Consider the following 22,456-nt stretch of genomic DNA (forward strand, 5'->3'; position numbering starts at 1 on the left):
TTTTTTTTTTTTGCTTCTTCTGGTATGGAAGTTATATATTACATCACTACGCTTTTAATGATTTTCCTTAATTTGCTCACCTGCATGCTTGACATAACCAAATCTAAATTTATCAATATATCTATCCTCCTGAGTAATACAAGGATCTTAGATTTTTAACTCATATCAGCCCAGTCCTAATCTTACATGTTCTTTTTTTCTTTGTTTATAAACCCTTAAACTAGTCATTATTTTTACAGTCAATAGTTATTTAGATTATCCTTTGTTTATCAATGTATTTGCTTATCATGGCTTCTTAAATCCGTTCTTTCCTTCTGCATTTCATATCCTTTTTGTAGGCAACATATAGTTGAGTCTTGCATGTTTTTTTTTATATATGCTCTAACAATCTTTGTCTTTTAATGGAGATACTTAGACCATTCACATCTAAAGCAATTATTGATACAGTTGGAATAATATCTATTGTTTGTAACTATTTTCTATTCATTGAACTGATTCTTCATTTCTTCCTCCTACTCTTTTTCTTCCTTCTCTGTATTTAATTAAAGATGTCATATGATTCTATTTTATCTACTTAGTACTACTGAACTGTACACTTAAATATAGTTATGCAGATAATTTTTACATTTTACCACAATTAAAATTTTTTGAGTCAAAAAAAAAAAAAGGTTTTAGTGGTTGCCCTAGAGTTTTCAATATACATTTATAACTAATCTAAGTTCATCTCCAAATAACACTACACCTCTTCAACCATAGTACAGTTACCTTCTAACAGAGTATTCCCAATTCCTCCTTCCTGCCCCTTGTAACACTCCTGTCACTCATTTCACTTATCCATATGATATAATCACCCCTTCCATTGTTACCAATATTACTTTAAACATTACCCTTTGGATCCATTAAGAATATGAAAAATAAAAGAATTTATTTGACCTTGATTTATTTCTTCTCTGACTCCCCTCCTTTGTGTAGATGAGTTTCCAACCTATATTATTTTTCTTTTCCCTAAATAATATATTTTTTAACATTTCTTGCAAGATAGGTCTGCTGGTCATGAATTCAATTCATTTTTGCTGGCTGAGAAAGCCCGTATTTCTCCTTCACTTTTGGAGAATCATATCCCAAGATATAGAATTCTTGGTTGGTAGGTTTTTTCGTTGAATACTTTAGGTATTTCACATAACTATCTTCTTATTTTGCATGGCTTCTGACATGAAATCCACTGTAATTCTTATCCTTGTCCCTCTGTAAGTAAGGTGCTTTTTTTCTCCTCTGGATTTTTTCAAGATTTTCTCTGTCTTTGGTTTTCTGATATTTGAATATGATATATGTAGGTGTCGATATCAAAATAGCTTAATATTCTCTGAGTTCCTGCATCTGTGACAGTATCTGAGTTTCCTGAATTTGTGGCTTGGTATCTGTCATTAATTTTGGAAAGTTCTCAGCTACTTTGAATATTTTTTTTCATTCTCTGTTCTTCTGGTATTCCAATTATGTCACTCCTTTCAAAATTACTCCACAATTCTTAAATATTCTGTTGTAGTCGTTTTTGTTTTTTCATTCTTTTTTTTCTCTTTGCATTTTAGTTTGGGCAGTTTCTATTGACAGCTCACTTGATTCTTTACTTGGCTATGTCCAATCTACTGATGAACTCATCAAAAGCATTCTTTGTTTCTATTACTGTGTTTTTATTCCTGGCAATTCCTTTTGATTCTTTCTTAGACTTTTCATCTCTCTGTTTACATTACCTATTTGTTCTCTCATGCTGTCTACTTTTTCTATTAGAGTTCTTTTTTTTCCCCCCTCTTTAATTCTCCGCCCACTTCCACCCCTGACCTATGGATGTTGCCGTTTTCCCCTTAAGAACTGGGTCTCTGAAGGTGGGGCGTCTCCTCCCACTGGGGCCTGGCACCCCCGGGGTATGGTCCATGGCTCCACATGGGGCGCAAACCCAGGACCTTCTGCGTGTAAAGCAGATATGCTAACCACTACACTGTGGAGCCCCCCGTCCGTTAGAGTTCTTAATATATAAATCGTAGTTATTTTGAATTCCCTGTCTAATAATTCTAAAATATGTGTCGTATCTGAGTCTAGTTCTGACGCTTACTTTGTCTCTTCAGAATGTGTTTTTCTTGCCTAACTTTTTGTTTGATGTATTAGGTAATAGGAACTAAGGTAAATAGGCCTTTAGTATGAGGTTTTATGTTAACCTGGCAGCTCTCAGTTGTAACTCTCTGTATTCTTCTATCTCTCTGAATCTTGCAATAGATGTTTGCCCTGCAATCTCGCTTCCCTCACAACTTCATGGGTCAAGATAAGTTGCTTATTTTCAGTGTGCTCAGCTTTATTTCTTATTATAAATATGAAAGCGACACAACTTCCAAGCTCTTTATGTCAGAGGTGAAACTGGAAATTCTCATATCCTTCTTATTTTAGTACACTAGGACATTATTTAGCAGTTCAGTAAGAGTCTGTAAATGGTAAACTTCACCTTTGTCTGAAAATGGCTTTATTTGCCTTCACTATTAAATGATCGTTTACCTGAGTATAGGTTAACTGTTATCTCTTAACACTTTAAGATATTTTCTATTGTCTTCTGACTTCCGTGGATGCTTTAAAAAGTGTCTTTTCTGTCAATCTAAAGGTTGTACTTGCTCTCTGGTTGCTTTTATAATTTTCTCTTTGTCTCTGATGTTCAATTTCACTACAGTTTTACCTAGATGTGCGTTTATTTTTATTTGGCCTGCTTAGGATTTAGTGTGCCTGTTCAATGTAGTGACACGTATCTTGCAACAACTGTGTTCTACAGATTTCTTAGTCATTATTTCTTCAAATATCATTTCACTTCTATTTTTTTCTATTTCTTTTTCCAGGGAAACTATTAGATGCATGTTGGAAATTCTCATAAAATTTTGTTTTATCTCTTAGCCTCTCTTCCATATTTTCCAACTCTAGATTTCCGTGCTGCATTCCTGGCAATTTCTTCAGCTCTATCTCCCAAATCACTAATTTTTTATTCAACTGTGTCTTACCTGGTAGTGAACCCATCAATTAAATTTTTAATTTTGATGACTAAAATTTTTTTTGGCTTAAACAACTAATTTTTATTTCTCATACTGGATTGTGAAAGGATCCAGATGAGAGCTTTACACGTGATTCTGCTAGGCATCTCAAGAATTTCACTGAGATGAGCCCAGTTTTTATATTAATTTCTCTTCTTGGGTTTCTCATGAATCATATAAAGTGAGATATCACACCTGTATGTGGCACAGGCTTGGGATTTCAGCTTCCCATGGGAAAAGTTTGTTCCACTCTTGAGTCCCATGCAAAATCAGTTTCCTCACAGCTTCCCTCGGTCTGTAGATAAAATTTTCCTAGCACTTATAGAAAGTCTAGTCCTTCAAGGTTTCAAGTTTTTCATAGGAGTTTCAGTTCCAACTTCCATATCATGTCTAAGGCCATATCTTCTGTCTCAGCATCAAAACCCAGACCCCATTCACTAGGAGCTACATCCAGGACCAGTAGCCTGGGCCACTAGCTCATGCATTTAAAGTTCTGGCTCTGAGCTCCTTCTTAATTCTAGCTCCTGAGGATTTCCCTCTCCTTATTTAAAACTCAGATATATATATAAAATAATTTATTGTTATATTTGATCCAGTATTTTTACTGTTGGAGATGGGAGGGGCATCTGCAATAGCTCAGACTTTGTTAGCAAAACAAGAAATTTATGTTCTTTTTTTTTTTTTTTAATTTAAAAATAATAAGAGTTTGGGGTTTTTTAAGAGCTTTGTGAATAGCCAGATTCCTTAAGCCAAATTTCTAGAGTACTTTCAAAACAAACAAGCTGCAGGACTGGAATTACCTATTCTTTTGTCTTTTTGTCTCTTTTTATTGCCAATATTGGTTAGCCTCGTTTAGGGGGAATATCTCTACCCAAAAATCAAATTTCGCATAGTACCTTTGGCTGCATCTATTGCTGTTACTTTATGCCACACAGCACAGGTGGTCAATGTCACTGACATGGCATATCTGTAAAAAATTTCTTGGATGAATGAATGAATAAATGAATGAAAGAACATCACAGCAAGGCACAGGCAGCTCTTTGACAATTTGCTTGTAATCTTTAAATCCCACATACACAGAATTTTCCTGTCATCTAAAAGGTGGAATAGACAACGGGAAAAACTGTAAACAAGTCAAAATAAAAATAAGAGATAGATTTCCAATTTGTTTTATCTCTCACAGAATGTTAGAGCTGGCATAGATCTCAAGGATGTCCCAGTCTAATCCCCCACCTCAAATGCAGAAACCATGACCCAGAGAAAAATGACTATCCCAAGAGCCATCACGAAAGCCCAGGGGTCTGTCCCATGCTTTTATAGTATGGCAACTTGTTCAGTGTTCCCTCAAATATTCCTTAGTCTTGCAAATGCAGCACAGTGATTTTTCTTGGGTAGACACCCTTCTGCTTGATCCACAGAAAGACAAAAATACTCAGAGTACTCTCTTGTTTAGAAAATATTTTAAAAGCTCTTTAGGAAGAAATGGGCATCCCTAATGAAGAAGGCTGAGGCTCCACAGAGTCCATGTAATTTTCAACCCTGGGTCACTGAGATGATGACAGTAGAAGGAAAAAGGAGAGTATGAATGGTCTAGAGGTACCCTGTACCGCTAGGGAGCAAGAATTCCAGCATAATCCTTGTCATTACCTCATTCTAAAAGCAAGATGACATTCAAGTCATCTTGCATAAGCATCTCAGTTCAGGAAGAGGTTTCTACCCCATCTCCTCATGCTGGGAAGAAATGGGAAAAGGACTTTTGCCCTTCTCCCTGCCACTACCACTCTCTTCACTCTCTTATAGCACCTTCCATGAGAGAAGTCGCTGATCTGACTGGTCAGAGCCCAGGACATTCACTGGACCAAGTTCACCACTGGGCAGCATCATTGTGCCTTGACATCAGAAGTCTTCCAGGTAGCAACTAGGTCAGACTGCCTGCTTCCCATGGGAAGATCCACCCATGCCTTCTCTTGGTTCAGTCTTCTCCATCGGCAACTGCGTGGGTGAGCCATTTGCTTCTTTCATCTCTAAAATGTATGATTCTTCCTTCCTTCAACATTCTCCAAGTTCTTGCACACCAAGCCCTCATCAGAGAAGTCAAATGCAAACCACTAAATTCTTCTCATCAAAAGTTGAATTGATGGAGGTGAATTGATGGGAGGTATATTCCTATAGATTAAACCTTCTCCAAATGGCAGGGACATTTTCCCAGGGGTACCCTTGGTGGCAGGAGATCAGAAAATCCCAAAATAGTAACACATCTTCCTGGACAATAAAATTGAAAAATCTAGGAATGGCCGCCCCAGAGTGTCTGGGTTTTTTTTAAGTTTAGTTTGGGCTATTAGAAAGGCTGCATTCTTGAGCTGTGTGGTCACAGCAGAGCTGCCCCTAAAGAAATACACCGACAGGTGTGTAGTCATTACATTAACCCATAGGACAGAGCCCTGTAGTACCTGCTGCAGCACCTCTACAGGTGTGTTGGGGACTGTGCCCACTGTCTCCAAAGGCTCCCTCACTGGAAGCCCACGTGACAATTTCCTTTCCACTCTGTCAGAAAAAAACCCGGCTTCCTTTGGGGAACTGGCATATTTTCCCCTGGTGGACAGTGAGAAACACACAACTGACTTGTGTTTCCCATTTTGCTTTGATCATCAGGAAGCTCAGAATCAAATCTGAGCCCAACTCGAATAATCATAGGAGCCTGGATAGAGATTTGGGGGTAGGGGAGATAGGGGGGTAGGTGGGCGGGGGCAGGGGAGGGGAGGGGAGAGGAGAGAAGCAGTGTATCATGGGGCCAAGACTGGGTAGGCAACCGTCTGCAGGGATATAGCGATATCTAGGGTACAGCAACATTGTCTGCACCTTGGCAGTAGTCTTCTGGTTCCCAACCCTCCAACTCTCCTGACAGCAGCCAGAATAATCTAATCTGTATTGGACTGGATCCTGAGAGCCCTTGGTTTAAAATCTTACAAAGGCTTCTTCTTGCTCTGATGAGGAGAAAAAGAAGCAAGAAGGATTCTCCTCAGAACACAGCCAGGCACCTGGTAAGCAATGAATACACAGTCACTACAGCAATGACTACAGTAATGATTAGAACCTGATGCAGGAGGCAAGTCAGTGCAGGCTGATGTGGGTCAGTGAAGACCTCCCAGGGCCGGCAGGACTCCTGCTGGGTGTGGACAAGATAGATTTAGAAACGGGCTGAAAGAATGTTCCATGCAGGGAAACTGTGAGCAGGAGCTTGGAGTGAGAACAACATTAAGAAAGGAACAATAACTGCAGGACCTGCCACCCTGCCTGCTCAGAGCCATCCCTGGTGTTCCCTGCTCATGCACACACACACGTGCACACACACACACATGCACATGCATGTGTATGCACGAACACACACACACACACATGCACACACACACACACCAGCCCATGGTCCATGGCCTCCTCAAACAGAGGAAGAGCCCAGCCCATGTTAGTAGCAAGGGGTCAGGCCCAGACACAGTCAGAACATCTCGTGGGCAGGCAGAAGAACATGGGACAGTAAAAGGTCATGATGGAGATGGAAGGCTGTAGTGGGGATGAAAGGCTGTGGTCGGGGTTTCGAGTGGTGGGAAACCCTGATGGGCTCTCATGGCGATGGGTTTCAGGAAAAGAGATCTAACGGGAGCAGCAGGGACAGGGCAGGAGGCAGGAGACCCCGGTGAAGGTTGCTTCTGCACGAGCAGAGTAGTCCAGGCCACAGACTCAGGGCTCCTCAGGACACAGTGACTCGGAAGCAAAGCCAAACCTCCTCACGTCCACATTCCAGCCCTCTGGGGATTAGGTCCTCTCCTGCTTTTCCGGCCCCATATCCCTGGCTTCATTTCACTCACCCTGCATTCCAACCACCTAGACCAGCTTGCAGCTCCTTGCCATACTGGCATTCCGTCATACTTTTGCCCATGCTGTTCCTTCTGCCTAGAATGTCCTCTCCAGGCAACTCTACCATGTTTACAGATTTGGATTCTGCCCACCTCTCACGGTGCAGCACTCATGACACCTCCTCCAGGAAGCCATCCCCCTTTCTCAGCCTGTACACCTGTCTCCTCACCCCGTCCTCTCTTGGTGGGCACAGACCCACCACAGAGGAACATGAGATTCCTGAAGAAAGTGTGTCTGCCACCTCTTTTCCCCAGTCTCCAGCCCTTTTTCTGACTCACGTAGTTGTTCAAGGCCATCCCTGATGACTAAGCTCAGTCACACTTAGAAACACAAACCAGCCCCTTTCGAGGAGTAGGACACCCACAGGAGGAGGCAATGCTCGGCCCCAGGCCTATCAGCCCGAAGAAATGCCACCGTTCAGAGGGCAAAGCAGCTTACAAGAGCAGGAGGCATTTCTGGTGGCTTTCTCTGTTAGACAAGGGACAGGCCTTCTCCCAATTTAACCCCTGTGACCTTTGAACTTCCCAGGAGGTCAGCAGCACGTCCCCCTTCCCCAGCTGTCTTTCTGTCTCTGGCCCAATGGGAGGGAGGGCCCTGGGCCCGTTCCATTTTGTGCCCGTATTGATCTGTTGGCAGCAATGGGCTGGATAATTAGCCAGGAATTAGGGTTTCTATTACAGCCAGGAGGCTGCTCCAGCTGATTTATCACCTGAATAATTTACTGTGATTGAAAGGAAATTAAAATGAACTCCATTTGACAACTGTGAGCTTTTATGGGCTTTAGTGAAGGCTCAAAAGCCAGATTAATAGCCTGGTGTTGGTTAATAGTCTGCCGAGAGTAAATACGGCAGGCTGTGCTCGATGGCGGCCTTCCTACCGAGGCCGGAGGAGGGACCAGCTCCTGCCAGGAGCACAACGCCCACGACGATGTCAGCTCGAGTTTTACTGAAACAGATTCCACTGTTCGCAACAGGCACGCACGCCACCAGCAGTTGTTTCTTTTTTTTTCCTCTTCTCTTCCAAGGTGATTTTTACTCACTCCACATGTAGGGAAACCAGAATTGCTTTTTCGATAACCGTTTTGAAAAGGAAGTGTTTCATTGCCCCAGGAGTGTGTATACATTAACCCCTTCTACCCAGGGCCAAGGGTTTACTAAGTTTCCCTGTAAAAAGCGAGAAGCCTGGGCCCATCCACCCAGGACAGATCTTGGCAGGAAACGCAACAAAGTGAGCTTGTGGCAGTGATTGGCAGAACCTCAGCCTGGCCCTGAAGAAGAAAGAACGTTCTTCTCAGGGGCTGTTGGGTGGGTGGTTTAAGAGGATTTGACGACCCAAGCCTAGGGCAAGTCTCTGAGGATGCTGATTGGTGGATTCTGGCTGCAAAAGACCAGTTCTGAAAACCGGCCATCAGAAAACTGGCTCCTAGAATTGTCTGGGGACATGGAGGCCCATGTAACCATCTTGCACAAGATGAAGACAGGATCTTGAGGTCAAATGCCCACTCGGTGGCCTTAACTAGTCCCAGAAGCCACCTGGGCCTGAAAATGTAGTGAACAATCTAGGGAAAAAATGCTCCAGTCTGTAAAATGGGGCTCACAAATCTTGCCCAGCCTGCTTAGCAGGCATTTACATTAAGAGTCCAATGAGAGAATGAATGCGAAAGATCTTTGAAAAGTGTGCAGTATCATGCATAGGCGAGGAAGATCACTATTGTTATTGTTGCTGTTGCCACCGCCACTGCTGCTGTTGTCATCGAAATCACAATTATTACTGCCACAGACATGGAAACTGACTTCCAGAGAAAAAGTGACTTGCCCAACAGGGCAGAACCAGGACTCAAGTCAAACTCCCCCAATTCCAAGGCCAGCAAATGCTCTTTCTTCCCCTCCAGGCTGCTCAATGAAACTGAAAGTAAGCCCCCCACATAGGCCACAAGCTCTTGGAGTCACAGATTTGTTCACAATGGAAGAAGGGCCAGCCTCAGCGGCCAGTGCTCCAGGTCCCCTTCCTGGAGCCACCGAAATGCCGCTTTGGGGCTCACAGGGCAAAGCAAAAGCAAGCATGAAGAGGCTCGAGGAACCTGTATCCTTGACACACCTGCCTTCCCAGCCTGCGGCCCCTTGCTCGGACCACCATTTGTCCAGAGTGATTGGGAATTGGGAGCGAGGGTATGTCATTCATAGTCCAGTGCCTGTGCGTTTGCCCGGCAGCCCCGCGGCCTCACCTTCCATCTCTCCTAATTATGGCACATTACAGGGAGGTGAAGCAGATTAACCAGAAAGCTCTGAGTCAGTCATTATGGCACCACAAGGCTCGCCTGCAGGCCCCGCCTCAGCCCACGCAGTCAGAGGAGACAGGCCCACAGCCGTGTCCGCGTCATTCTGAAGGACACAGCAGGACTGCTAGAAAAGAAGCCCTCGCAGAGTGTGCAGTTCAGGTCTCCTCCCTGTCAGGGCCCATCTCTACATGGGCCTATCAACCTGTCCCCCAACATTACCCCCTCCCTTACATCTCCCTTGATGCTCCTAGCTCAGTTCAATGTCTCCATTCATCAGGGCTCACAGAACCTTCTCCCTTGCCTTGCAAAGTCTGAATCCACATCACACTGCCCCTGTGAGGCTGTGGGCAGAGCTGATGCCTGATTCGTCCTTCCTCCCCTGGGTACCTGGCACTGTGCCAGGCTCACGGCCAGCATGCAAGAAATATGTTGGATAAATGAGCATATGAGAGTGTCTGAGCAAGTGAGTGGATACATGAATAGACTCCTCCCAATTATGGAGCCCTGTAGTTTCTGCCCCTTCTTTCTGGGCATTCCAAGTGAAATGAACTACGACCGAGATTCTCAGTCTCCGTGAGGATCCTGTGAAACACAGAGGAAGCATAGTCACTAACACTGGATGTCTGCGCTGAGCAAATAAGGGTTTAATAGAAACGCTGGAGGCTTTGTGCCTGGGCCCTCACTCTTCAGCACTCACATGCTGGGTGATTTCACACTAACCCTGTCCCATCTCTGGGCCTCTCAAAAATAAAAGAGTTGAAAGTTTGCCTCCGTAGTCCTGCTAGAGCTAAAATTATCTGACCTTGCCGATGGTTAGAAGATAATTTTTTTTCCCATATTCTGAAGAGAAAGGTAGGCCTCATTCAAGAAGGTTTTCCTGATTGAGCCCCTTTTCTTTCTCCTCCTGCGTTAGATGAAATGTGGCTCTAGCCAGCTCTCCGAAGGGCTCTGAGCAGTGGGAAAGGCTGTTTGTGATGGAAATAGACCCATTTCCCTAAAGCCCAGCATCTAGACTCTGCGGGATCAACTCTGTCCAGCCCAGATGACTAAGTCATTCCCAGAGGAGACTTCACTTGACTTGTAGAAGAAAAGACCAAAATCCTGACCGCAGCCTGCACAACCAGGGCCATCTCCCCAACATCACCTCCCACCCCTCCTGGCAGCCCACTCCTTGCAGCACGCCACCGGCCCTCTTTCCATTCTTCACTCCTGCCGTGCTCCCTCTCACCTTATGGCCTTCGCACTTGCTCTTCCCTTTGCCAGCCGCATTCTCCCACCCCCGGGTCCCTTCTCCTGATTCAGCCCAGCCCCTTCAGGGCTCAGCATAAGTGCATTTCCCCTTCAAGCCGGCTCAGTCTCTGCTTTATGCTTTCAGAGAAACTCAGACAGCCCCTCCTCGGCACCTAGCACACCTGTAATCAACAAACCTTTGGGCTGTTCTTATTTACTATGATTCTTCCACACATCTGTAAGGCTCCCTGAGGTCAAGTCCAAGCCTTTCTTGTTCACTCATGTACCCTTAGTAACTAGCTCTGTACCGTGCACATAGTAGGCACTCATCAATGTTTCTTAAGTGAATACATAACTTGCTGTGTGGCCTTAGGTAAGTCTCTTTGCCTCTCTGGGTTTTGTTTCCTCATCTGAAAACAAAGTGAGTAGATAGTCTGTGAGAGCCCTCACAAGAAATGCTGAGAGATAGTTAAACTGTCAACTGAGGCCCTGCCCACTCCTCACCATCCAATGTCCTCTCTGGCACCTTTCCTCCCCACTGGAGCTTGTGCATACAGTCTACCTGATTTCTGAATGGCTCTTTGGAAAAACTTCAGACGCATCATCCAATTAGTATGTAGAAGAAGCTCAGCAAGGCCAGTCTTTACTACCAGTACTAGCTAGCCAACTGCTGAGAGAGTCATTGCTCAAGGTCTCTCTGACTCGTCCGCCAAATGGGAGCTCTCTGCAGTCAGGAACCACGTCTGAGCCACGCATACCAGCAAAGAAACCAGCCAGCCCAGGGTCTGGTGCTGACTGGGCATCAGGAACGAGTTTCCTGAATTGAATCTGGACCTTATCCAGTCCCCAAGAGCCTCTCGCCGGGCAGAGCCTTTCTTGTCCCATATCTGCAGCCATAGGCAGTGACTGCTTCTCAGGCCCAGGGCAGAGCAGGGGGCTGCTCAGCAACAGTCATCTTCTCACTGCTTTCCCTCTCTTGCAAATGACCCAGCTAGATGTGTGTCCAGTGAGACACTTCTTCGTTTCCAGATTCTTGGATTCAGTCTCTAAAAGCAGACAGGGCGACCTGACGAGATGGCTGACAGTGGGGTACACGATAACATGGCATGTGGCCGTAGGGTGCTTACATATTTCCACCTTCGCCCTGACTGACGGGATAATGACCCAAGACCACCTCAAGTGGCCCAAAAGATCATTACATTTCCCTGTACAAAGAGCCCTGGGAAAAGGCCACCATTCAGCAATGGCAGAGCAGCCAGACAAATCATGACCCCCCTGGACAGCCAAAGAGACAGAAGCACCAGGGCAAGAAGTCACCGGAGTCCCAAACAAGTCCTCCTGACCTCATGGGATGCTACAACTGGCCAAGTTTGGTTGAGAACAGAGAGAAACCCGCCTCTGAGGAGAACCTGGCACTCTCACCCGCACCCCGCCAGATGCCTTCAGGGAAGCAACCCAGGCCTCTGTTTGAGTGGCAGGTGTGGCGGGCAGTGAGTCGTGGGGATTACCTGCTCGGGCTTGATGGGCTCTGTCGTGGTGAAGATGTCCGAGTAGTGCTGCCTCTCAAACACACGGTCCAGTACCTCCAGCTGCTGCTGCGTGAACAGGTCTCCCCGCACCTGCTTCCGGAGAAAATCTCTGCCCGGCAGTGAGTGACCGTTCGGCACTGGAGACTCCTGAATACCTTTGATGAGCATGAGAGAGAAAGGGTGAGTGCAGCTCACACAAGTTGCTGAAGAAAGAAATGTCAGACCCTGAGACCGGGAAGGGAGCTGAGAGACCCATGAACCCCGCTCCCTCCCTGACAAGAGAGGAAACAGACAAGGGGGTCTGGGCCAAAGTCACCCTCCTGCTGAGTGCACAGCCAGCCTCCCAGAGCCACGTGCCAGGCACTGTGCGAAGCCCTCTTTAAATGCATCATCTCATCTAACCCTCACAATGACCCCAACGAAGATGATATTATTTTCTTGTTTTGCAGATGAGAAAATTGAGGTCTAGAGATTGAGCGATTTGCCTGCAGGCTGGAGCTCAGGTTGATTCAGAGGCTTAATCAGCAGGTGCCACTACCTCACTGCACTGATGATCCCCTTAGAGGTGCAGTTTTGTCCCAGAGTTCATGCCTTTACCTGGGACATTTGCCACCACATCATGTGACTAGTCAATAAAACACTGTTTGGAAGGCTGTAAGGAAACAGATTTTCTCATGCTGTTCTGGCGGGAGCGTATTGGTCACCCACCTGTGCTAGACAATTTGACAAAATCTATCAAGATCATGAATGGACATTCCCTTTGATACAGCAATTGCACCTCTGGGAATTTATTTTATACCTAGACTTACACATATGGGAAGTGATATGTGTACAGGTTCTGGCAACAAAAGACTGGAAACAACCCAAGAGTGTATACTGTACGGGGTTGTTAAATAAGTCCTGGTATGTCCATGCCATGCAATCCCGTGTGTCTGCAAAGAGGAAAGAGGACGCCCTCTGAACTGACATGGAAGACCTTCAAAATACATTTGTTATATGAAAAATAAATAAGCACGGTACAGCAAGCATGCATAATCATAACTTTCTGTGTAAAAATGAAGAAAATAGGACTTTATATGCATTTTATATTAAATGAATTTTATATAATGCATTCTACATATTTATATCTAATATACATCTTATATACTAATATATTACATTACTATAATGTGATTATCTAATATAATTTTATAGTACATACATATATAACATATATTATATATAATGCATATACATATTAGATGCATTTTATATAAAATTTTATGTAAATGCATATATATATATTTCCTTAGGAACTCTGGAAGGAAACATAAGACACATTTAGAGTGTTTACTCATTCAAGGAGGTAGGAATGAACTGGATGAAAGTGAAGGGGAGACTTTTTATAGCATGCTTGTTTTATTCTGTTGCAGAACTTTAAATGTATTGCCATTGAAAAATGTAAATTACTAAGGAAGTATAGAGTTAAATTCTCTATGTGTTCTGTACAGCTCTTCACACTGTAACAGTCTCTGGTGATGATGCTTACATGTCAATGAAAGTATTATGAATTATCAATAAAAAAGTAAATGGGATGAAATATCTTTTGTAAGCCTTGAACTTAAACCATTCAAAATGAGAGAAAGCAAGAAAGGCAAATGTTTCCAGTGAGGAAAGGGTCTCCAGGGCCACCATTTCCCAGGGCCCTCTAAGACCACGTTGCTCACGCGGTGCTGTCTGGAGATACTGCTGGAACCCAGGCCCAGAGGCACAGCCTCTGCCTTTGCCACTGGGGAGTGCAGGGGGAACCAGCACACATCAGATCTCTTGCTGACAGGTGCCCTTCTTACACGGGCCGTGCCCAACCTCCCCCTCCCCGCGGTGTGCTGACACTGCTGACCTAGACTTCATTTGTCCTGTCAAAACTCCACCCACATAAGGCATAATAAGGCCTAACCAAGGAGCTTGAAGAAGTGAGATATTGTGTCACTGAGATGCAACTGTCCTATCTGGAGACAACTGCAATGCGAGGCCTGACGTTTGAACAAAGACACCAGCTTTGGGTGTTCAGGTGAGTGTTGGCTTTTCAGAGGCTCTGTGGAGTCTGACAGCTCAGAGCACCCCAGCATCTTCTATGAGAAGGGACTTCAGAAGTGGCTCATGAGCCCCCTGAGAAAAGAAATCCCAGATCAATTCTGACCCAAGAGGATACCATAGGCTGCGTCCCTGCCCCTGCCCACAGGACATCATCCTCATGAACATCATGAGGCTCTTCTTCCATCATGGATCATGGTCCATCCCCTTGGGAACCGTTCCTATTGTAAACCAAGACAACAGGATGTGGGAGCCCATGGCCTAGTCTGTGCCTGCTCAGCATTATCTCGCACTGATTGGCATCCACCAAATGACTATTATCAAAGGTGCTCTGCACTTGTGTGCATATGTACACACACATGAGGGAAAGAGGCTCAGCTTGCTTCTCCTCAGCTATTGCTCTGGCCAGATATCCTGGCTGTGCAGCCTGCCGCCCAGGCCCAATACTCTTAATGAAGGCTCCTTTCTGTCAGCCAGCTCCTGACGACTCTTACCAAACAAGGCCTTGCCTGCCCCTAACTGGGCAGTGCCCACCTCTTCCTTCCCACTCAGGCTCCCCCATCAGACTGGTCCCAATCCTGCCCCTTCAGGAAGCCTGTCCCGGCCAGCAAGGCCATCCTCCTACAGATGTCCTCAGGCTCGTCCTCTCCCACCGTATTCACAGGCTGGGCTCTTTGCACAACTCAGAGAGGAAGCTCAGAGAGGTTGGCTTGGCTAAGGACTCCCAGGGACAAGGTCACCGTCTGGTCACTGAGTAGGGCCCAGCACAGAGTAAAGGCTCAGAGCACTTGGCCAGCTCAAGTCCATGCACTGGGGGTCCCCCCATGGACACCACGCATACTCCAAGCAGATGCAGCTTCGCTGGGATCTGCACTGAGTCTTCTAGGAAGAAGACTTGCTGCATCCTGCTCTGGCTTTCTGAAAGTCAGCCATGGCACCCATGAGCTGAGCCTGGGAGAGTGTCCAAGCTGTCTTGGTCACTCAGATACTCCACGTGGAAAACTGTAGGCTGGAAAGAGTCACCTCTCCAGGCTGGAAAGAGTCACCTCTCCAGGCTGGAAAGAGTCACCTCTCCAGGCATTCACCCTGACCGTGATGGCTCTTGCTGCTCTCGCTCCAGCCAGCACTTCCACTCATTTTCTTTACTGAGAAGGTGGCTGAAGTCTACTTTGTCACTTTGCACAGACACCTAAGGTCTGTCATGTCCTTAAGAAGGCTTCAGATACTCCTAAACATATAATCATTTATTCGCTCATTCAACAAATAGTAGGTGTTGACTCTGTACCAGGCAATACTAAAAACAAAAACAGAAGATACAGTAATGACCAAGACAGCCTTCTCTTTCCAATCTAGAAAAGGCAGCTCACTTCAGTCAAGTACTTGTGAAAACAGACACATGACTACAAACTGATTACTGCTAAGTAGAAAAGGTACATAGAAATATATATATATATGACTTGTATAAAGGGGAAGAATCCAAGAAGTCTTCCAAGGAGTGGTCATATTTAAACTGAGAATGAAGAACAAGGGAACTACAGGGAAAAGGGAGTGGGAGGTGGAGGGGGCATGCCAGGCGGGGAAGAACGCCTGTACGAAGGCTTGGAGATGAGAAGAGATGAAAGGAACAGAGGGAGTGAGAGGAGGAGACTCCACGGGGCTCTGGAGAGGCAGGCTGGGGTCAGGCCAGGCAGCCACGGAGGCCTAGGGAGGCCCCGGAAAGGATCTGAGCTTTGCTGGGGGAGGAGTAGGGAGTCACAGGAGGGGGCTGGGGGAAACCATTGCCCTTGCATTGCTCAGTCCTGGGGCCTGAATTGCTAGTTTCTTTAGATCAAGCCCTGCTTTCTAAGCCCTGCTCCCAGGTCTCATCTTTTGGAAAGGCTAGGGGCTGGCAAGGCAACATAAAATTTGCATTTGTAGGCATTTGAAGGTGATGTGTGGAGTCAGCCTGTCAGCCACAGGTGATCCACTGAGTCCATATGAAATATAAACCACTCCTCATTGACATACACGCTATTGCCAGGACAGACAAAGCCTGCAAGGACACATGTCACCTCTTCCAGGATGCCTTCCTTCTTGTCCCAGTTACTTCTCCCTTTAACCATTTTCTCCCTGGACCCTTCACTCTCACACTGTACTCTTAGCTACCTTGAGGGAGGAGAGACCACAATTAATTCATCTTTGTCACCTCCACAGAAAATATTTCTGGAATAAATGAACACATTAGTAATACCTGTGACAATCACCTTCACACCACAGGTCTAATCTGCAAATGTCAGAATCCCTCCATCTGATCTCATTCATTCATTCTCTTGTCCCTCAAGCAATCGTAGTGAACAGGCGCTATGCTAACGCTGGGCATACAGTCATGGGCAAAAACTAGCCCAGCCCTGGTCCCCATGGAGTTATGTCCAGCAGAAGAGAAAAACATTAATTGAAAAGTAACCAGACCAGTAAATGTGCACGTGTCAATCAAGATAAATACTCCGAAAAAAGGCACATGGTTCTCAGGCCAGGGACACAACCGAACTGCCTCTGGATGCCACACACAGTGGGTGCACAAACAGATTACATGCTCAGGGACAGCTACAAAAATGAATATCAGAAAATCATCTCCAGCACGAAGGCAGGTCTGAACCTCCAGGCCTCCAATGGAAGTTTCCGTAGTGTTTCTCGTCTGTGCAACAAAGATGCTGTCTGACTTCACTGGGGAATGTAGTCTTGAAAACAAGCTACAGAAATGTTTGGACCCATTTTATTCCAGGGAGAAAAATGTGAACTTGCAATGTGAATGGTATGCTTAAATATATGGACAGACATGGGCAAAAGTACAAAGGTATACAGGGGGCATGGTATCTTTAAATCTTTTTTTTCTACTCCAAATCAAATAATATGTAATAGACCCAGTGCTGAGCTTAGTCAACCATGGCTGTTGGAATTAACATTCTGGAAGCTAGCTTCAGGGGAGCAAGGGGCAGGAAGCCCCGTCTCAGGGAGCAAAGAAATGCTGGCTTTAAATTTCAGGTTAAACCAATGTTATTCACAACCTGGCTTTGAAGCTAAAAGCTTTACACAATCGGGTCTGGTCACGCAAAGTGGGAGGAAGCAAAATAGCCTCAGATTCCCATCTGTCAAGAGAAAGCTGTCTCTTGTGTGTCTTAAAAGATCATAAACCCATTGCATTTTCTTCAGAACACAACAGATTCGGGGGGTTTGCATTTTTCTTGGAGGGTTTGTTTCTGGTTTGTTTCTCTAAAAATCATCTGGTTTGTTTCTCTAAAAATCATCATGTACTTTATGTCTGCAGATGCTCACTGGGAGGAAAAATAAAATAAAATCAAACAGGAATCTCCATAATCCCTTCTGGCATCATGGTCTTTGGGATGGAACCCCTTGCCAGAGGCCCAGGAGCCCTGGGGAAGGAGGCTGGGGCCACTGGGTAGACCTTCAGCCTCTCTTAAAGTCCCATTTCTCTACAGAGCCCAGGCAAAGCCAGGGCCACAGAGCCTCCTTTATCCCCACAGCTGTTCCTCAGCATGGCAGGGCAGTGGCAGGGCCCAATGGGAAAAAGGTTGGGAGCCAGCAGACCTGGGTTCTAGCCCCAGCTCTGCCCTTACTTGCTGTGTGAGCCCAGGCAAGTTCCTCTCCTTCTCTGGGCCTCAGGGGCCCATCAATAAACTGAGGAACCTGAGGCAGTCATTTCTGTTTTCTCCTCCAAAACCTGCCAAGATTTTGTCTACTAAATAGTATTAAGTGAGCATTAACTTATTTTCCCACTTGGTTCTTTGTGCAGTCTTTGTAGAGGACCCCCTCCCAATATTCGTCTTACTCCTAAATGATTGCCCGAGCCTATTTTTGCCAATACTTGGTTTAGAGATGAACATATGAAGAGAGGGAGGCTGTTGGGGGACTTCTGAGAGGAAGTCAGAGACAAGAAAATATCTTTTTTTTCTTCACTGGGATACATTTACCCTTCATCTTTTTGAAATTGTGAAAATAATTGTGAAAATAATTCCCAGATCCCACCATTAATGCTTTCATGCACTTCTGCATCCCCCAACCCTTACCCCAAGGTCTGAGGTCCTCTCCAGATCTGGCCTGCAAGGGTACCATGGTAGCTGACATTCAGCCTGTTTGCTGCTTCTTCTCCTAGGACTCTGACACCACTATGCCCCCAGACCTGCCTTCCCCGATGAAGACAGGAGGCAGAGCGAGGTCTTGGCAGACCATCTGCCACTGCAGTCTAGAGCCAAGGTGGTTGGGAAGATTGAACTGGTACAACCTGGGACAACTGGTGAGCAAAGGAGCTTGGAGTCCTCAAATGGCAGCAGTAGCTTAAAAGGGGTTCCATCCCAAAAGTCTACAAAGCAGAGACCAACCAAATTCAGACCAGGCTAATTTGCACCTTGAAGAAATTGTTTCAGATGCAACAGAAGTTTGCGAGGGCAGTAGCAGCTCCAGAATTTCTCCACAGGAGGGACTAGGTATGACTATAGGCTATAAAAGGAGTGAGACAGGGTATCTGCTCTGGGGCTACATTATCAAAATGCCCTGCATACAATTAATAGAACATTATCCCTAGCAAAGAAAGAAGGGGTACTGACAGAAGTGATGGAGACACAAGCTTCTCCCAGCACCCGTGACCTTACCCTGGATGAGTACTGCTCAGTGCCAGACACTGAACCAAGTTATTTTTACATCCTTAAATTGCATTGATCCTTATAACATTTGTGTGAGATGTGTATTCTTATCCCATTTTACAGATGAAGAAACTGAGGCTCAGAGAGGTTGAGTAATCGAGCCTTGGCTGGGTTTTGTACCCAGGTCTTTTGTCTGAAGATCCAGTGCCTTCTCCACTTCCCTATCCCCTTCAGGTCAACTACTAAAACCAAAGTCCTGTGTTTCCTTGTCTCTAAACTGGGAACAATGGTATGCAGGACAATCCCTAGGGCTTTTGTAAGGAATGAGATAATCCGAGTGAGGTGCCTAGCAGGGTACCTGGCACAAAGATAATGACCAAACAATGTTAGCTGCTGTCATCATCATTTTCACCAGGAAAACCCTTCAAGGGTTTCCCCAGGACAAAACCGAAGGCCTCTGCGATCTACCCCTCTAGTCAGGCTCACCTCTCCAGTCACCCCACAACACCATACTCCTCATTCCTCAAGTGTCCTTTCATGTCACTCCCGGATGCTATCATTCATTGTATTCCCTCTGCTGACTCACCCTTCACCCCTGCCCATAAGGCTCAGCATAAATGCCACCTCCTCTCTGAAGCCTGCCTCCAAGTTCAAAGGCTGAATTAATCGCCTTGTCTCCTGGGCTTCCTCAGCATGCAGCACAGGCCACCTCTATGGCCTGGATTTTTCTCTTCACAACTCATCCTGTGAGGTCGGTCCTCCTGGAATCCCCATTTTATAAGCTGAGGAAACTGGCAGAGGTAATAAGTCGTTTGTTCGAGGTCACAACTAATACATGGCAAAGCACTTGCACATCCCTTAACATGTCTTAAGAGTGAAGCTAAGCACTGTGTGGATGTGGTACAGCACACTAGGGAAGCCTGAGCACTCCAAACTCAGACAGGCCCAGGTTCAAATCCTCACTCTTTCTCTTACAAGCCTATGATATTTGAAAACTTTCTTAACCTTTCTAGTCCTCATTTTTTTTTCATGTATAAAATAGCACAATAATGATACCTGTGGTTGATGAAAGCATTGAATGAGAATACATGTAAAATGCTTAGCATAGTACCTGGCACATAGTAAGTGCTCAATAAACATGAGCTGTTTCTAGGATTGCTGTTTCTTTCCTTCCCTGCTAAGAGTATGAGCTCTCTGAGGGAAGAGCCCATGTCTGACTCACCTCGAACATAGGAGATGCCAATCAATGTTTGTTGACTGAATGAGTGACTCAAGAGGCTGCAGGCCTGAGTGGTTCAAGGGAGCTCCACAGTGGGACGGTCTCTGGTATCTTCAGAGAACTTGGTAGAAAATCTTGGGAGGTGACCACCATTGTACCAGTGATCACAGAGGAGTAAACAACGAAGAGTTTATGTTCTACCTACTTCTAAGAAAAATTTCGGGCAGTTCATAAAACTTTAAACAAGAGGATGATAAACTACCAAAACTCAATTGAGCTCTAAGCTTCCTGGCAAAACCCACCAAAAGGAAAACACAGCAAGTCATATATTGCTCGGAGTCCAACAACGACAACAACAAAATGCCATTAATTTTTCTACTCAAAATAATATATGGAGCTTCTATTCTCTGCACAGCGGTGTTTGGATGCTTAGGGTGACCTAGGGATGACTAACAACAGGGAGGGTAGCTCTGGAGGAGGGACCATCTGAGTCAGATCTGAGATAAAGTGAGGGGACAAGGTGCTGAGATAAGGGGCGAGATTCCAGGCACGGACAACATGAGTCAGTCAGCCACATTTCCAGAGCGTCTACTCTGAGCCAGGCCCTGCGCTGGCAACCAGGGTTGGAAATGTCCCATGGCAACCCAGAACCAAAGTTGATGTGATTTTGTTCCGGGTGATTTTATTAATCCCATCCTAAACTGGGGCCGTAGACTGAGAAAAATCAAAGTGGCATGGAGGAAAATTCCATTGGCACTACCATTACTCAGCCATTAGTTTCACTCAATCTTTCTTCTCGGAGAAGGAAAACACGAAATTGTAAAATTGCCAAATACGTTCACGTTCGACCAGAGTGAATCCGATTGTGCCGTGTGTTACCCAATAAGTCATAGGCTGTCAAGGAGAGAAAGGCCCCAAGAGACTGATGATTGCACACTCAGGGATGGCAAAGGGATTTGTCCAGGGCCAGAAGGCAGGTCTGAGGCAAGGTGGGTCTAGGAATACATGAGTCCCCTGATTCCTGTTCCGAGCCTCCTGGGTCCGTTCACTCCTGAGCAACATGCACCAAACTCCCAACGGTGTATGGTCCTCTGCTGGCAACAGAGCAAGAGAGGGGTTTAAGTTCTAGCCCCTGCCCTCAAGCGGAGGATGTAGACAAATGAATAATTCCAATGTAGTAAGGTAAATGCTGGGAGCCTGAGAAGCAGAGACTGCCTCAGGAGCCAAATGGTAGTAGCTCAACCATGATCTATGCTTCCTCTGTGCTGGCCCTATTCTAAGCCCCTTATCTATTTAATTCTCCCAACAACCCAGTGATGTCAAGTCTGTTATTGCCCCCTCCTATTTTGCAGATGAAGAAACTGAGGCACAAGGAGGTTAAACTACTTGCCCAGGGTCTCACAGATTAAAGACAGAGGAGCTGGGATCCAAATCTAAACAATCTGGCTCCAGCGTCTGCTCCAAACTCTACACTAAACCACTTCACTTAATCCAGACTTGGGGCAGGAGGAATCGGGACAGACTTCCTGAAAAAGATAAAGCCTAAATCTTAAGGATGCTTAAAAATTAGCCAAAGGGACAGAAAAGAGAAACTGCATTCCAACCAGAGGGACTAGTATATGCCAAGGCCTGGAAGCATCAAGAAGTCGGGTACATGGGGAAGGGCTATAATTCGATAGGATTAAAATGCAGGAATTGAGAGGGGTCAACGCAGGGCTGTCTAGCTGCTCAGCCCTCTTATCCACTATCCAGAGCCTAATATATACTCTGATGTCCAAACAGTGCAAGTACATTATCGAAGCTCTCATGGTGTTGGTATGAAGAGATGGGATTTCTTTGTGATTAAATGAATCAAGATGACCTCAAAGAATAGGCAGGAAGTAATACCTTGTGCATTGCCACAGGATAAGTCTGTTCTCTCTAATCCACACTGTCCAAGTCCGTTACCTCATATAGTCGCACCTAATTATTCCACCTTACAGAGAGATGTGCACACTAATTAGGAAGAATGTTAACCACCATAGTGAAAATACTCCAAAGCAAATGAAATATTATTAGGAGCAAAGGGTGATTTGTTTCTGTGAATCGTGCTTTTAAATGAGATCCAAAAATGCTAAAGGCTTCGTTTTAATTATACCTGGAAGGAGTTCTCCTGCGTGCATCCCTTTTTTAGGCTTTCAGGCACGCAGCAGTCTGTCCCCCATCCCCCACTGGGCAGAAATAAATAAATAAAAGGGTTTAAAAATCGTATTTACTCTGATATCTTTGCATTACCCCCATTTGAGTTTTTAAATTACACTTTATTTTTTCCCAAGGACAATATAACTTTTAAAAAAGGTTTGTATTTTGAAGTGTATCTATCTGATCATTGCACAAATGTTTTCAGGAGAAATCACTATCTTTCTCCAAGATGGGTATGGGTTTTGTCATAGATCAAAGTGAGAGGGAGGAAAAAAAGATAAATCATCAGAGATCCAAAAATACTTTTCATTTGGAGAAGATATCAGGCCATTTTG

At 45.3% G+C, this 22,456-nt stretch overlaps 1 protein-coding gene across 1 annotated transcript in view; it reads right to left on the reverse strand.

Moving 5' to 3' along the window:
- Positions 1–22,456, reverse strand: part of PAX5 (paired box 5) — a 170,602-nt gene that overhangs the window by 103,816 nt on the left and 44,330 nt on the right. The window contains exon 6 of the mRNA XM_011366206.2: positions 11,991–12,166. Coding sequence (XP_011364508.1) covers positions 11,991–12,166 — 176 coding nt within the window. The remainder of the gene's footprint in view (positions 1–11,990; positions 12,167–22,456) is intronic.

This window comes from Pteropus vampyrus, unplaced genomic scaffold (assembly GCF_000151845.1).
Source record: "Pteropus vampyrus isolate Shadow unplaced genomic scaffold, Pvam_2.0 Scaffold123, whole genome shotgun sequence".
NCBI lineage: Eukaryota > Metazoa > Chordata > Mammalia > Chiroptera > Pteropodidae > Pteropus > Pteropus vampyrus.